The following is a 17,941-nucleotide window of genomic DNA, read 5'->3' as shown; positions in this document are numbered from 1 at the left end:
TGCGACTGTGTCAGAAGAGGTCTGATAGCCTGCCCCACCCCAGCTTCCCCATGGAGAGCTGTAATACTTTGGTCTTTCCTTCCCTGAACCACCTGCTAGCTGCACTCTCGTATGCAAAGACACCTGTGTGCAGATCCCCCAAGGCCAGAAAACAACGCTGGGTCCCACAGAGCCAACCATGGAGTTACAGGCAAGTGTGAGCCACCTGACATGGTGTTGAGAACTGAATCTCTCTCTGGTCCTGTGAAAGAGCAGTGTGTGTGTGTGTGTGTGTGTGTGTGTGTGTGTGTGTGTGTGTGTGTGTGTGTGTGTGTGTGTGTGTGTGTGCGCGCGCGCGCGTGCTCTCAACCAATGAGCCACTTTCCAGTCCTTTTCTCACTTTTGAAAAGTCTCATTTCACATTCAGAACAAATCTCTGAATCCATCAGCAAGGCTTCATGCACTGGTGAGAATAGTGCTGGTGTTCTCGTCTCTATAGGCCCAGGGAACGCAGTGTCACTTTCTCCAGGGTGGTATTTAAACGTTGAAATGCAACTGTCACCGTAATATCAAATGTGCTCTGCAAGGAGAAGCTGAGCCACCAGATGTGGGCATCTTGACACACACATACCTATGCTTCGAAACTCTGTTGACATCACTACATTAGCCAGCCTGTGCAAAGGACTAACAAGTAGTCTAGCCACAGAAGACTGACTGGGATGGCAGTAGGCTAGTGGGGCAGAAGTGACGGGCCTGTGAAGCCAACCTGCCTAACAAAAGCCGGGGCAAGACGTCAGTGCTCACACTTACATCATGAACGAAGCCTGCTCACTCAGTGTGGCAAGGTCAGTGCTCACACTTACATCATGAATGAAGCCTGCTCACTCAGTGTGGCAAGACGTCAGTGTTCACACTTACATCATGAATGAAGCCTGCTCACTCAGGGTGGCAAGGAAAGGGAAAGGAAGGCAGGCCACAAAAGGAGACCGAGATTTGAAATGAAGAAACAGCTTCTTATATATAAATGCCTTATAGCAGCACTAGTCACAAGACCCAAAAAGATGAAAACGATGCACGTCTGTGAAAGGAGACTAACAGGCTGTGGGACATCTAAGTGCGGGGTATTTGTCATAAAAACAGAGTCCAGTCTTGACAGACGTCCAGGCTTTGCTTTCAGAGCAATAAACACTGGAAACAGTGAAAGGAGAAGTGAGAGGAGGAGGACGGACAGGAGGAAGGTCCAAGATGAACTTCCATAAAGACAAACTAGACCCCGGTGGGATTAACTGGCGTTAAACAGCCATGAACGTTAAGGATGTTACAGGTCTAGTATCTCACACAGAAGGCTGTGTCTTTGTCTGTTTGATGCAGTCTTGTTATGTAGAGGGTTTGTGGATTGAGAATATATAAACCTGTGTGTAAAGCAATTGGGCTGTAGAGTTGTGCTTGTGTTGGACAAAGTTAGACCGTGTGGCGGCTTGGACCACGCGACAGTGGTGCGCGAGGCTCTGTACTAAAACCGGGCCCTCAGAGTGAGGCGCAGGGCCGATAAAGAGATAGACCTTCCATATTGTTTAATATCTACTGCAACACATATTAACTATAATAATAAGATAAAAAATAGGAACACGGTCCAAAGAAACCTAAAATGTCTTAGACAATTTAATTTTCTGCTTAGAAACCACTTCAGGTTTTTAATACATTAAATGGTAAGTTACTGGCTTTGTTTGGTAAGTTACTCGGTAAGTCATGTAACGCAGAATCACTCGGGAAGACAGAACTGCAGTTGAGAGAATTCCCTCACCAGACTGGCCTGTGGTGGGTTCTCCTGATTGGTTACTGGTGTAGGGCAGCCCAGCTCACTGTGGTTACTGCTTCACGGGGCAGACGGCCTTAGGAGCTGTGAGAAAGCAGGCTGAGCAAGTCATCAAGAATGAGCCAGTCCTTTATGTCCTCTGTATCAGCTTCTGTCTTTGACAGAGTGTGACCTCTGACCTGGGAGTTATCAGAGAAAATAAACCCTGTCCTCCTCCTCACGTCGCTTGGGTCATGGTGTTTACCACAGCAAGAGACACAGCAATATCCTCTCAAAATACTAAGAATGTACTCAAAAAAAGACTCTTACCAGCCGACTCCTTCTCATTCTGTTTTTCATAAAGAGTGCCCACAGACATCAGGAAAACAATAACCAGGAATACTGGAATCCTCCATGAGCCAGCTAGTGATGCTGCAAAGTATTAAGAAGTCATATTTTTAATTAACAAAGCAATTTGATATACAGGCAAATCAGGAGATGATTTCACAGGGAACGTTTTTTAAAGGCTCTCGAACAGGCAGACTAAAGGACAGTGTCACCCTGGCTCTCAAAGGACCAGGGCACATGCTAACCTACCCTTAAGAGGCCAACCTCCAGTCCCTCATGTGCCCCCAACGGTTTCAAGTGACCTCAAACTCAAGACAGTCAGGGGCAAACCCTCAAGTCAGGGAACAAGCCTGGTCTCTGAAATGTCACTACGTCAGAACTCAAGGTTACCTGCTGCTCTCAATTGCTCAGTCACTTCTTTCTAAAGTAGAACTTAGTATTTCCACCAACTCAGACTCAGAAGACTTGGCCAATCTTAAGTCATGCTGAAAAGCCATTCAAGAGCAGCAGCAGCAGCAGCGTCCAAGCTAACAGTGAGCTGCTCCACAGAACAGGAAACCACTGATTCTGAGCAGCCCTGATATATACCAATGCTAAGCCATTCCTGCCCCAGAACCTTCTTACCCAGACTCCTCTTCAATCCCTTCCACAAGGCCCAAGCCTCTTATCATCCTTGGGTTCTTATCTATCTCCTCCCCAAGCTTGCCATACACAAAGTGAGCTGGAAGGTCTCCAGCACTGCTGGGTGAGACCCTTACTCTTCAAGGACTTACTAAAGAATTCATAAGGAACTTAAAGATTAACATCTAAAAGCCAAGTACCTACACTGAAGATTAATGGAGGCTCAAAGTCCAACTTTGTCTACAGAGTAGTTAAAGCATCTTAAGTGCAACATACAAAGACCCGCCCCCACTGTCAGCCTCTGACGACCTTAAACTAGTTACTTTTGAAGAAAGGACTCACCGATATGAAAAAGCAGTATCATCCAAACGGGAATCGAAACTGCTCTCAAGTAGCATTGAGTGCTTGCATTCCACTTGAATGAAACCATCAGCACGTAGCCAACTACCAATGTCCAGATCTTAAATAAATAAGACACAGTTGTAACATATGTACAGCAAAGAGCATATGTCATACAACATCTGCAGCACGGCACAGACATGATGCTTTGGGTGGCCTGCCTGGGCCGTCCCTCTTCATTTAGGTATGTTTAAACAGGCAGCTGAAACCCAGGCAGCGATACTTATATACTTAATAAATACAGTGTTTTAAGACATGAAAAAGGTCAAAAATTCATTTAAAAAACAATAAATGTTTATTTTTATCAGAAATACTCATGCAATTTTTGGTTTGGGAACTGTTCTAATTCCACCATTTAACATTTTTTTTTTTTTAAGATAAAATAGTTACTACATAAGTACCATATTTAAATCACAGTTGATCTTGTAGAATTCCTGTAAGTTTCTGTTGACTAATGTGAAGGTGGGACCCTAAAAAGAAACGGGCTAAAAAGATCCCATCTTTAGCCTATAAAATGTTAGTAGAGTCATTATTTTTGAAACTAAGGAGAGCTAGCTAAAGTATAAGCCAATTGACAATCTAAGTGACAGATGTTGAGACCCTAACCGAGAGCCATATGCACCAGTTGAAAAGAGAACCAGCCAGGGTCCCTCCTTCATTCCTGCAACCTACAGCCAATCCATTACCACTGAAGCAGCACTCAAGCTGCCAAGGCCCCTACATACACAAGAGAACACCCACAAAGAACAATGTGTATCTGTGTGTGTAGGTATTTAGCCTCCACGTATGTCTGTGTACCAACAGCATGCCTGGTTCCCTCAGAAGCCAGAAGATGACATTGGACTCCCTGTGGTTGTGACAGTTGTGACCTGCCATGTGGGTGCTGGTGATCAAACCCAAGTCCTCTGCAGGTGCAGCCAGTGCTCTTAACTACTGAGCCACCATTCCAGCCCTAGTAAAGTCTGTTTTCTTAACCACAGGGGGCACAAGTGGTGCTGGGGAAAAAAATGAAAGTAAGAGTCTAATAATAGGACCTTTCCATAGGAAAGACACAAGGCGTTTCAGTAATTATGGAGTGGTGAAATAGTGACCCTTAGGAAAGGGCTGGACTTCACCCCACCGCACACAGAGCCTGCTGGTCACTCAATAGCAAGACTAGAACCCAGCTTCTATGTGGGCTGTGACATACGGATAAATTAATGTGAGGGTCATGGAAAGTCTGTCAGTAGTATAGGCTCTGAATTGAAACAATGAAAATGTAATCCAAAATCATACGCACAGAAGTCGGAGGTGTTTCCTGCAGTGAAGTCACGTGATTTCGCTGCCACCTTGGTTCTGACCTAAGGAGCACCCTTTGCACTCAGGGCTCTTACAAAAAGCCTCCTCTCGAGGTGGAAAAAGAACGTTTTAAGAATTTTCTTACCATCGTTCCACAGCATGTGGATACCAACAATTTCATCTGCATACACTCTATTAGAATTGTTGGTTTTTTGAAACTACTATTTGAGTTGCTCGTCAATTTCTTTAAAAAATAAATAAATAAATAAATCCTTAGTTGCTTTTTGGCTTCGGTCTATGACAGAATTTCCAGCAGTTTTTGAAATGGAACTGAAAATTAGCCTTACCATCTTGCCCTATGTACATATTTATACAAAGCAACACTCTCAGCATTGGTTATAAAATCGAACTAGCAATGAACTCTGAAAAATACTGAAAATGCTGTGCCTACAGGATTAAACATTCACCCAAGATTTAAATCTCTGTAAAAAAAAATAAAACCAACACCCTTATCTCATTAGCATGCAAATTTGCTTTAATTTTTAATAGACAGTAAATTATATATACACCAAAGAATTGTTTTAAGATACATTTATGGAACTGAAGATATGGCTTGGTGGTTAAGAGCTAGCTGCTCTTCCAGATAATCCGGGTTCAATTCCCAGTATCCACATAGGGGCTCACAATTTTCTGTAACTGCAGTTCTAGGAGATCTAACACCCTCTTCTGTCTCTATAAACACTGCACACGTGTGGTCCACAGACATACATACAGGCAAAACACTCATATACATAAAGTAAAAAATAAATTAAAAATTAAACAGTAAATGCCTGATGATCTGTCTTATACAGCTACATAACTAAGGTCATATGATATTTCCTTAGGTAAATAGGAGTCATAACTGAGAAAAGTTTTAAAAACTCTGGGAAAGTACTAGTGAAGCCCACAGATTACACAAAACTGAGACTAGCAGGATCAGAGATTACCTGCCGACCTACAGACCTAAGGTAGACCACAGCTACAACAATATGTTAAGTCAAGGAGGATTATTACATTTAATGATGAGAAAGGCAATGCTGTGCTTTCAGATCCAAAACCCCAATGGACAAATAGGGACTGGAGAGAGCACCTAAATTCAGCAGTCAATGTGTAGATAGCTGTTTATAAAAATGTAACTAGACACCAACAAACTATGTGAGCAATAAAATTCAGGCTACAAACCCAAAGAAAATTGTACTTTGATATAGACATGGCTGAGTGGGTAAACTCTAGCTTACCAAGAAGTGGAGAACATCAACATTTGATAGCTGTTCTCAGATACTGGGTGTTAAGATTTCTACTGCTGCTGCGATAAAACACAATGACTTAGGCAGCTTGGGGATGAAAGGGTTTGTTTTGCTTACAATTCCACATCATAGTCTATCATGAAAAGGAGTATGGACAGGAGCTCAAGTCAGGAACCTCGAGACAGGAACTGAAGCCTTGAAGGAAGGCTACTTACTGGTTTGTGCAGTTTGCTTTATTATATACCCCAGGACCACCTGTACAGGGGTGGGAACACCCATGGTGGGCTGGGCCCTCCCCCATCGTTAATAGAGAAACTGTCTACAGACTTTGTCTACAGGCAATCTGATAGAAGCATTTTCTAGGTTCAGCTATCTTCCCAGATAACTCTAGTTTGTCAAGTTGACTAACAAAAGAGTCAGGATAATGGGAGAACGGAGCGTCTGGGAAAGGGCAAAGAGCTTAGTTTTCTGGGGTTCTGATGGAGAAAATAATTGTGGAGATTATGAATTAACATTTCACGACAATGAGTATAAATTTTTCCAGCAACCAATAGCTGTCTAAAAAAAGAGTAAGCTTCTACCTCCTTATATATATCTGAGAAGCTATTGTCTCTAGTTACAAAGAAATCTGTGTTGCTAAGGAAAAAAAAATGCATACCTCAGATATTTAAGAGAAATGTTGATCTAAAGAAAAAGCACGTTATTTTTATCCAGTAAACATGAAGCTCATAGATTCATTACCTTACTTCAGGTTAAAACAATTAGCTGTTCAGTATCTTCCTAATTCTACCTTCAGAACTGTTCTACACAGTGTGCACATAAACACAGAATATTCAGTTGCCGTCTACAATACAGCTCCAGAAATGGAGATGTATTCAGACCTGGAGGATGTGGTGACTATATTCAGGAGCACAGTGTAAATGTGTGCATATGAAGCATGTTGGTAAAAACAGACTCAACAGCAGAAGCGATGAAAACAGCCTTTCAGGCAGCTGCATCTCAGGAGCTTCAGTGCTTACTCTCTCTCCGAAGGGCATTTAACACCTTCATAAGGAGAAAAAGAAATGGCCTTTCCTTTAAATGTGCTTCCTCGGGCCTCACTCAGTTTTACAACCATTTTCAAGTAGTTCTTCAGAGAGACTCACAGAAATACTGTTAGTTCAAAAGACAGAGTCATTTACAAACACTTGACTTTCTGGATAACTTAATTACCAAGGGTTAAAAGTGTTTATCACCTCTAAATTTGTTGGAATACACAAAGATCCGTTATAAAAATTTTCTAAAAGGCATTTGGGACAAAAGAATTTGTTCCACAGCAGGATGAAAAAGAAAGAACTGTAGCTGCAAAACAGTTAACAGTAAAGGGTCCACAGGAGGCCAGGCGGTTGCCTGGCAAGAGCAGTGTGTGCAGAAAGCCATGTTTTAATATAATTATCGTGACACAGGATATGTATATAAAGCTTTCTGTAGTAGTTATCTCATATATACATACACACACACACACATATGCACATTTGTATGTATATGTGTGTAAATACATGAAAATAAAACAGGACAAAAACATATCTGATATGTTCGTCCAGGTTCAGCAATAAATTTAGAAGGCAAAGCCAGTTAACGGCAGCTCCTGTGTGGTGAGTGACAGCAGACAGGACAATTTACTTTTACCATATAAATTTCTATGCTGCTTAAACTGTTAACAAGTGCGATACGCTTTTCTAAAATAACAATGAAAATATATTACTGGCTTTGTGATCATGTGTCGGGCATGTCTGTTTTGTTTGAAAGGGAGAGGGATTAAAGTCAGCAGAGGCTCTAATCACTGAGCTGGCTTTCCAACCTTTAATTTCTATGTCAGGGCCAGAGTGTTGCTTTGTTTGAGTAAAAGAATCTGTCGGCTGACCTCAGGGTCGCAATCCCTATCTTGGTTCCCCAAACATTAGGTTTAGGAGCCACCATGCCCGACAACAGGGTTTTGCTCCCTAGTCCAGATGTTAACTTCAGATCCATTCAACCTTAAGAGCAAACTTGCCTGTGTGGGAATTTTTTCCTAGGCGTAAGTCTCTGAACCACAACTGATCTGAGGGCATACTTACATTTATTCTCTCTTAAATATGCTGTCTTCTCCAAAATACATAATCCAACCATCCTCTAGCACTCTTGTGCTGGACATTACATAAGATGGCATAAAATTTGGCAGCACTCAGTTAGCTCTCACATTGTCCTTTCAGGAGACACAATTAACCACAGGTCACACTTCTGAGTTAAACGGCACAGTCAGGTGTGCATGTGTGCGTGCAGGCCCACCTGCCCATGTTAGAACAAAGGCTGACTCTGGGTGTCGTCCTTGATCAGTTCTCCATTTTTTCTTCTTCCTCCCTTTCTTCTTTCCCCCCTTCTCTTTTTCTGTTTTGCCACCAGGATCCACCAGTCTCCATCCCACTGCAAGCATCACCTCACCTGGCTTCTATGTGGGTTCTAAGGATTCAAACTCTGGTTACCGGCTGAGCCATCTCCCTGGTCCCTTTTCCTAAGTCTCCCAAGACAGAAGACACTAGCCATCCCTAATCTCTGCTGGAACAGCAACTGTTCTAAGTACTTCATTCTCCTTTAAGATAGCTTTTGAGAACTATTCTCCTTAAGAGTCAGGAGTTTTTATAGCTAAATCTCAACTGTGTGAGAACTTCCTCTCAGCTGCTGCCAGGTAAGCAGCAACAAAGTTCACAAGGGTTTCCAAGTGGAACACTGTAGTTCTGAGAGGTTGGTGGTCCAGGGTGCACTTCCTGAGAGCCTCTGTGAGGCTGAACTAAGAACTGAAGGGACTTAGACATCATTCAAGCCAGCCCTTCAATTTGCTCAGCTAGGGAGCTGAGTGGCCTGGAGTGAGGCTTTGGTCACAGGCCACAAAGCAAGTTACTGCTACAGCAAAGTTTATAAGTCACGGTCCTCTGATCCTTCAGCCCTCACTGTTTCCAACACTGCTTCTTCATAAAGGAAGAAGCGGGAGGCAGGCCATGGAGAAAACAAACCTCCTGCTGCTGCTGCAAAAACCAGAAATGTTTTTCCCCCCAACAAGTCTAGACAAAAGGGAAGAGGGGATCAAAACATTCCTAGCAGAGAAAAGGGCTGAAGCAGGGGACACTTAATTTTTCACACTTATCTTTTACATCATCGGAAAAGTTATAAGGGAGATCGGAGTGCGGGGCATCAGATGGATTTTTTTCTTAAGCCTCCTGAAATCACTAGGCGAAGGCAATGTTCTCAAGCGCGCTTGAGACTGCTGAGAAAGAACGGCTGGTGCAGCGGAGGATTCCTATTTCACTTGCAACCAGGACAGTGTCAGGAGGGAAACAGGGTAAAGAGCTTAAGTAATCCACAGAGGAGAGCACAGGAGGAAACATGAGGACAGGCTGACAAACCAAAGTGCACAGAGGCACCAACAGGGAGAAACGACAGGACCTGGGAACCTGCAGAGGCAGCAGGATTAACAGACATGACAGGAGCAACAGCTGTGATTAGCCCAATTTTTATGTTCTTTGGATTTTTCCCTTTAATTGAAATCAGTTCTTCCCCCTAAGTTAGATTTAAACCCACGTGCTTAGAGAAAGTTTCTCTGCCCTTACTGAAGGGTATCGGGGACATCTGATGACAGCTGGGCTCTGCCTGCCAGACAGAGTTTGATGACAACTCTCAGTGCAGCTGCACGGTGTGAGAGCTAGTTTCAGCGCACATGCAAAAGCTGACCCTGCATGTACGAACCGTCTGCTCGAATGGTGCTTTTCTCTCTCTCCCTCCGCCATGCTGGCTCACACCGACAAGCTGTCCTAGAGCATGGAGGCCGATGTTTTGTATCAGGCAGCCCTGCTGAAGCTCACCAAACCAAACACTGAGATTCAAGTTACATGTAGCTTCAACCAGGGTCAGGTGACGGCTAACATGCCTCACTTCATCCACCGCCTTCCTACCCCTTTGGTGGCAGAATTCAACTCTGACACTTGTCTCCACGTGAGATCAACCTGCAATCAGCTCAGCTTAGTACTCTCACCACGCTCTAGTTCACTCATAAATGTCTCCTAGAATGGGTTTGTTGTGCTTTTTAACTCCCTTCCTCCCATCACTGGGACCAAACTACGTTAGAGCCCCTTGACAGTATTTATTGAAAGACTGTGGGTGTGGGTCAGTGGTAAACTGTGTGACTGTCACATACAATTCAACACGTGGAAATACAAACATGAAGACTGACTTCAGTAAAAGGATACTAAAAGGTATGTATACACGCCGAGCTTCAGACGTCTTCCTAAGCGTGTGAGCCCTTCCACTCGCTCTCTGAGGGACACGTAGAAATGGCCAGTTTCCTCCCATTCCTGGCAATTTACCTCTGAACGCCACCTCTAACCTTACTCCAGCTGAAAAGAATACTATTCACACAGGGCAAGCGTTGCCTTTCTCATTTCCTAGAGCTCAATGGATGACACCTGAGTGACAGCAACTGCTGAGGCATAACAGAATCTATCATCGTGGCTGAATTTCTGGAGGACTTTTCCTATACACACACAATGGTCTTTTATGTGAGGAATTTAATCCATGTAACTGACTTCCTTAACAGCCAAGGGACACTGATTTTAGCTTTTTTTAAAGCTATTTTTAAAGATTTATTTTTATTATTTTCATTTAAAGATACGTAAGACACAACTCATGTATGCAGATGCTTATAGAAATCAGAAGAGGAGGCTGGAATCCTTGGAGTTCGAGGTAGAGGAGACTATGGGTGACCCAACATGGGGGCTGGGGACAGAATTCAGGCCATCTGGAAGAGCAGCAAGTGGTGTCAAGCTCTGAGCCCCTGAATTTAACTTAAGAGCAAACAACGGAGCCAGAGCTATAGCTCAGCATTTGTCTTACCTAGAGCCACTCACACTTGGGTTTGGTCCCCGGCACGACTTTTAAAAAGTGAACCACAGATTTGACAGTAAGCTGTTCATCCCCCTTTAAGGCAGTCACACTGTCTGAACCTGTGTCCCACAACTGTGAGAAATGTACACTTACCTTTGTGTATGTCCCATTAGGATATGCTAATTGATGAGGCTGAAGGTAGAACTCAGTAGCACATATGAAGCCCTCAGCATATCACCCCCTCTCCCAAAGCACTCATATACAATTATATCCACCCTGAAGACAAAGTACCTGACAATGTGCCCAATCAACTTTAAACTTAAAACACCAAGAGATGAACTAATAATGATCCTGGGACCAATTTGCAATCTACCAACACCCTCTGGCAAGTTGAAACCTGCTTTAACTTTAATAAAGGCAACTATTTTGTAACTTTAATAATCTCAGCGCATATTCGCGTTTTCATGAACTAAGTGAATAAAAGTGAACTAGTATGAGGTGTACACAGGCTGGGTCTCACGCTCTCTAGGACATCTCTATTCCTGCGCTGCATTCTTAGCCCGTTTATCGGCCAACATTCTTAAGATTCTTAAGCACTAAATAACCACTTCATTTTAACCTTGCCCAATAAATATGTGAACAAACCAGCCTGCGACGTAGTCGGAGTTGGGAAATATGTCTCTAAGATTATCTCTGAAATTCCTTCCAATCTGAAGTTTCTTGATTCCCTAAGAATGACATCTGGGCGATTCAACCATAACCTATCTTTAACACAGCCCACTGCTAATGTAGACAAGGGGGCGGACACGCAATGGCCCACACTGTAATAAATACAGTTATCGAAAAGCACCCAGAGTCACTCAACTAGGGAGAAAGGACTGAACTCGGCCAAGGGACCTTTTCCCTACATGAGAGCGGGTTTCAAATCACACCCGCCTCTCTTGAAGGAAGCGCGCCAAGTTTGTCGGACGTGGGAGGACTGGAGCACGGGTGAGGACCTCTGGCCGCCTTGTCGCGGCGTCCCGGGTCCTGCCAACCCCGCACGAGGCACTTACGCACCCACAGGCTGCTGAAGTAGTCGAGGCCGCTGCAGATGAGCGCGCCCGCGTGCGCCAGCAGCACCTGAACGCCCAGGTAGCTGCCCAGGCAGTAGAGACCGTAGAGCAGCGGGCCGCCCGCGCCCAACAGCAGCAACAGGCGGCGGCGGCGCAGCGCCTGCTCGCCCAGCGCCTCCACGCCGTAGTCCGCGAAGCAGAGCGGCAGCAGCAGCGCGGCCAGCACGATGGGCGTGTGCGCGCGGTGCAGGCGCCGCAGCCACAGGCGGCCCAGGCGCGTGAGCGAGCTCTTGAACGGGTGCAGGAAGGTGCCGCACAGCACGGCCCAGAGCAGCGGCCGCAGGAAGGCCTCCAGGATGAAGTACACAAGAACCGCGGCGCCGCAGCACAGGCACACGAACAGCACGGCGCCCGTGTTGTAGAAAGCTTGTTTGATGGGCTTATCGAAGCGCAGCGCCAGCGCCGCGGTACGCGGGGTCTCGCTCGGCCCGGCCGTGCGCGGGGCCCGGGGCTCCGGCCGGGGAGAACCCCGCGGGCTAGACGCTTCGGCAGGGCCGCCGCGGTCGGCCATCGCGCCTCTGCCAGGACCGAGGGGCGGGGCTGCGAGCTGGCGAGGAACGCGAGGCGGAGGCGGCGGGTGCAGCGAGGGTTTGTGGGCTTTGTAGTTCCCAGACTGCGGTGGGGCATGCGCTAGAACCCAGGGAAACTACAACTCCCAAGAAGCTGATGGCAAATGCCTCTGCCCTTGGGCCCAATGGTCCCTCAGGGACCAGGTAACAAGTTTTGAGGGGGTCCGAGAAAACGAGGTTGGGGATGGGGGACGGACGCTTTGATTGATATTAACTTTTACGGAGACAGGATCTCAAAAAGATGGAAAACACAAGATGTGCTTTATGCTTGGGAAGTAGTTCTAAAAATACGGATGCACAGACTTAGCTTAACTGGTTTATTTGATAAATACTTATTTTTAATCGTGTGTATGTAACGTGTGTGGGTGGCCAAAGAAACCAGAGGTGTCTAATCCACATAGATAAGAGTTGCTTGGCGGTTGTGAGCAGCCTGACTTGGATGCTGGGAATAGAGCTCAGGTCCTTTGGAAGAATAATACACCCTTTTAAACACTTTTTAAAGTGTTATCTCATGTATGGCAAGATTTTAAGTAGCTATTACCATGTGACAGTCTCTGGGCTAGATACAGTCTCTGGGCTAGGTGCTTGGCTCCTCTCAACTCATTTTATCATTTGAGCACCCCTACAGAGATGTTACTAGTCATGTTTTGCACGAAATCAGGGGTACAGAGAAATGAAGTACCTGGCCTTCTACTGCTAACAAGTGGGTGAAGGGGGTTCACACTCTGGACCCTTATAATGAGTTCTTCTGTCTATGCTAACTGACCTGAACAGAGGATTCTTTTCCATCTATGTAAAGTTCCTTAGAGAACCATAATGTGCTGTGGCTATTAGCCGTCTGTGCCTCATACAGACTAGGAGTCTCAGTATAGGTGTTATCTAAATAGCTCAGAGCGCCTATTTCAGAGTGTTAAACAGTCACTCTTCACTTTTAGTACCTGGGGTCAAGTCAGCAAAGCTCCCATCACTCTCTCTGACAAGGGATAATGGAAATCAGAGTTCTTTTTTTCTTTTTTAAGATTTATTTATTTAATATATGTGAGTACAATGTTGCTCGCTTCCGACACACCAGAAGAGGGCATCGCATCCCAATACAGATGGTTGTGAGCCACCATGTGGTTGCTGGGAATTGAACTCAGGACCTCTGAGTGCTCTTAACCACTGAGCCATCTCTCCAGCCCAACTCAGTAGTTTTCATATGAAGAACCATTGCCAACTATGTCCTGGATATAAAAGGATTTAGTAAGTGGGGAAAAACAAAAAAACAAAGAAAAAGAATTCCTTTCTCCTTTCCATCTTGCTTATAGATCTGGGGCCACTGGTTTTCAGCTTCTGGGTCCTTTGGAGTTTGAGTCAACAACTGTTTTCGTCAGTTGGGCATACATTTTACTTGAGGTAGTTAACTGCTTTATTCAGCCCCTCTGGTGTGGCCAAAAAAATTAGAGTCAGATTTGCTGCCAGTGTACATATTCATTGACTTGAGCTGCTCTTTATATAACAAGGCGTCATCTTCATACCTAAAACATTTTGGGAGTGGGAGGTGCTTGACACGTGTTTGGAACCGTGAGTCAGCGCCAGCCACCCACACCACCCTGCTTCTCAAAGCTCAGAGTCTGGTGCCCATCACCATAAGATGAGCCGTGCTTCTGACATTCTGTCTACCAACTTTCTAATCCCCGAGGAGCCATCACAGAGGACAGGAGGAGGTCTTTCTGCTCAGCTTAGGGAACCTGTACCTTTTGTCACTCAAGCCTTGAGCTAGTCATCTGTACCCAACAGTGAAGTACCCTCCATGAATGGCTGCTTCGTGTCTAGCTTCCCTAACAAAATGGGCTCAGAGCACATCCAAACGACCCCTCAAGCCAGCAAATTTCTCCAATTACGAAGCCTAAGTACCTGTAAACGTTAAGCAACTCTTTACCAAAGGATGCAAGGCCCATGAGTGTTGCCTAAATTGTGTTTGGGGCCCAACTCAGCAAATGGAAGAGACTCTGTCATGGTACTATACTCTCAATGGAACGAGAGCTTGCTACACCTTTCAAAAGGGTTTGGCCAAAGAGAACTGACAGGCATCAGGTCGAATTTCCAGTGAAGGAGAGAACTCTGACAGACAGACAGACAAGGAACCGAAGCAGCCTAAACAGAAGTATCTGTAGGCCTCCCGTGCCCTGGGTTTTTCTTTACCTCCCCTAGGACTCAGCATTTTTCTGGTTGATGTGTCTGCCTCCCTACAGATCTCCTAGAGAGCAACCACTGGATCTGCTTCCATCCTGTGTGTCTATGACCTGACACAGCAAAGGATATTCATGGTCCAGAGTAAGAGCTCAAGACAGACCAAGCAAGAGGATAAACGTGTGTTTTGCTTTCCCAATGGCTTGTTTGTGCTTCCTGCATGATACCGAGGCTTTCAAGCATGCAGCCCATTGCTAGCGGAGTCAAAGTCCTGAGCTGCAGGACTCAAGTCGTAGGAGCCGTGAGAAAAGGCCACACCTGTGTGGAAGATGCTACACAGCTGGAAACTTGACTACAGCCTTTTAATTGTGGAGAGTCAGAACTGCAGATTCAGAACCGAATTATCTTGGGCTGTTTTTATAGTCCTCTTCACAGCTGCTCATTGTCTACCCCTGTCTAACATCCTTTGACCATAAGGTAAAACCTTTCAAATAAGTTTTAGCAACCCTATAAATCTTTTAGCAACCCTATATATTTCCATCCAAAAGCTACGAATATCATCAGGGAATATCTAAATACATAGTAGAGTTTTTTTCCTTCTTTGATATAACTTACCTGCTTGTACCCTACAAATGTTTTTGGTTAATGCCTAAATTTATGTCTTTGTCCCCCAAGGCAGGGTTTCTCTGTGTAGCTCTGGCTATCCTGTAACTCACTCTGTAGTCTAGTGACAATTTTTGAATTTCAGTTTAAAAAATAAAACAGAAATACTATAAGAAATTTTTTTAAAATCCCAGGTGTGGGGGATATGGGACTACATATCTTTCCAACATCTGACTATGATTTGCTCTAGCGGAGGCATGGTTTTGCGAACTGCAGATAGTGTCTGCGATTGTGTGACATTTTGAATTCTGGGAACTTTCCAGAGGGTGTATAAATGCTAGTGCCCCGGGAGTGGGACAGGTGGCTGTTGGTCATCCGGGCCAGGGGACGTTGTTCGTGGTTTGTTAGGAGTCGTGCCCAAAGAAGAAACAAAAATGAGATTTTGAGATCTCTATCTCTCTCCCCCCTTCTTTTCCTCCCGTCTGATGATAAGTGTGAAACTGGAGAATAGAGGGTGGGAAAGAAAAGAACCCACAAAGTAGCAAAGACCAGCTACAAGCAAAGAAAAAAACAAGAAGAACTTAGATTCAGCGATCTCTCTCTCTTCCCCGTCTATATTTCTTTCTCTCCTGTCTAATGATGGGGTTGAACTGGTGGTGCGAACAGACAGTGACAGAAGAAAAAAAAAAAAAAAAAAAAACCCACAAAGTAGCAAAGTCCAACTGTACTAAATACACCGGGCTGGCCTCGAACTCACAGAGATGTGCCTACCTCTGCCTCCTGAGTGCTGGGACCAAAGTCATGAGCCACCACTACCCAGTGAGCTTCTTTGTTCTTTAATAAAGCCACTTGTCACTACTTCCGTGCTGAAGTATGTCCATACTTCATACATGGTCCTAGGCCATAATCACTAGCATTTTGCTCCAGAATCAATTATATCTTATATTCCTTTTGAGATAAGTGCTGTGTTTGGGGTTGATAACAACCTAAGAACTAAATCTGAAAAGGGGACCCAAGTCCACTAAATCTCATGGGACATCTGCATCAACGTGTCTTCTAACATGCCATGCTTTTAGATTCTCTTTGGTGACATCATGTGACTAAGTAGAAATCCCTCAGGGAAGACCAGGCTCCTGGGTACCCTGGCCACAGTGGAAGTAAAACAGGCTCAGGCCAATAAGCCGACCCCGAGAGCACGCCGCTCCTGACACTCCAGTGGTATAGATCAAGGTACTTTCTCATCCTTATATCTGTTGTAGTTACTGTTGGGGGGCAAGACATGGTGAGACCCTGATAGTAGCCCTCAAAAATGACTCCCTGCCTAGAGTTGTTTCTTGAACAATCTGTGGCCCACTCACTCCTGCTCACTCCCCCTGTATGAATACCACCTTCAAGATGTAACAGTAGCTGGGACAGCCTTTACCCAGCAGTGTGCCGGTCATAGAGTTCTCCGAGCGTGCTAAGTACTTGTGTTGCACTGTACTACCCACCGAGCAGAGCAACCACCATCTTCCTAAGACCAGCTCTGCCTGCTTGGAGACCATCCTAGCCAGGCTTCACGTCCGATGACATTCCCTCACAGAAAGATGGAGGGGTCACTGAATGTCTAGACTTCCGGACATTTGTGTGCAATTCTGCCTCAAATGCTTCTAGTCTTCCAACAGAGCTAGTATACAGGCTGAAGGAGGTTAATTGAGAGAGGCTTCAGCTACACACCCACTGTTCATTTTGGGATCAGACCTCCGCTTTAGGGTCACCCATGTTCCTGCTTGTAACCCCTCACCCATGCTGGGTAAGTAAGCCTAATAAATGTACTAGTTACTCGAGGTAACTTTGGCGAACTGGAACACTGCTTTAGCATTGGAACCTTATGGGAAGGAGAGGAGTAGATATTGTTGTTCATTCACTCACCCGGGGAGAAAATTCTCAGAACTTGCTTCTGTTAGAATGTTGTGTGTTCACGTCTACATACGCTCAGTGCTGGAGAGACTGAAGGCTCCCGTGATCACACATGCACTCAGTTTCCGGAGCTACCGCTTGCTATCTGCATGGTTGTGAGCAAGTGACGCGGCATTTCTGAGCATGGGAGGGAAGGCATGATGACCCTGTGACCAGGTACCACTAACGTTACTGACAAACACTATTATCTGACCCCACACAGCCCTGTCTTGGGAGCTTTCCAATTCAGTTAAATAAATCAGGAAACACGCTCAGTAATTAAGTCAACTCATCCAAGGTTGAACAGCAAGAAAATGGTTCTGTCACCTTTCATAACCTCTGATTTCCATGAAATGACCCAATTATAACGATTACCTTGTGATAGAAATCCAAATAGTGATATTAGAATAGTCGACACAATGTCTTTAAGAACAATTACTGTAAATCAGTGCTAAATACAAGGCACAGACTGCCCACAGCAGACATTACTAATCAACTGCCGAGTTCCTTCTCATTGTTCTACTGTAGTTTTCTATTGATGTGGTAAACACATGACCAGAAGCAACTTGGGGAGAAAAGGGTTTTATTTCATATGACAGGCCAATATGGAGGGACATCAGGACAGAAACCTGGAATCAGGAACTAGAGCAGAGGCCTTGGAAGAGTGCTACTTAAGAAAGCAGGCTAAATGAGCTGGGAGGAGCCACAGCAGTAAGTGCTCTGAACTGCTGAGTCATCTCTCCAGCCCAGTTTTGTTTTTAATTTGGGGGTGGGGATGAGGGTGGGGTAGGGAAGGATGAATGAATGAATGATGTAGTTTTTCTCTCTCCTTCCTTTGGGGGGAAGTAGGTGAGGAGAATTGGAAGCCGAAGTCTGTGATTAAATATATATATATATATATATATATATATATATATATATATATTGTCCCAGCACTCAGGAGGC

At 44.9% G+C, this 17,941-nt stretch overlaps 1 protein-coding gene across 7 annotated transcripts in view; it reads right to left on the bottom strand.

Moving 5' to 3' along the window:
- TMEM245 (transmembrane protein 245) overlaps nucleotides 1-12,339 on the bottom strand; it is a 62,369-nt gene extending 50,030 nt beyond the window's left edge. For 2 of the 7 annotated variants that reach the window (XR_013975601.1, XM_080940235.1), the window contains exons 1-3: nucleotides 11,659-12,338; nucleotides 3,086-3,203; nucleotides 2,105-2,206 (exon numbers count right to left, since the gene is read on the bottom strand). Coding sequence is in view for 6 of the 7 variants with exons in the window: in XM_080940235.1 (XP_080796361.1) it covers nucleotides 2,105-2,206; nucleotides 3,086-3,203; nucleotides 11,659-12,225 (787 nt within the window). In the remaining variant the exon portion in view is untranslated. Of the gene's footprint in view, nucleotides 1-2,104; nucleotides 2,207-3,085; nucleotides 3,204-11,658 lie in introns of all 7 variants that reach the window. The other 5 variants (XM_080940234.1, XM_080940236.1, XM_080940233.1 and 2 more) reach the window with 4 other exon arrangements.
- Between the last annotated feature and the right edge of the window lie 5,602 nt (nucleotides 12,340-17,941).

This window comes from Micromys minutus (assembly GCF_963924665.1).
Source record: "Micromys minutus genome assembly, chromosome: 28".
Taxonomy (NCBI): Eukaryota; Metazoa; Chordata; class Mammalia; order Rodentia; family Muridae; genus Micromys; species Micromys minutus.
Note: the sequence above shows the minus strand (reverse complement) of the source record. Positions and strands in the feature narration are given on the sequence as shown.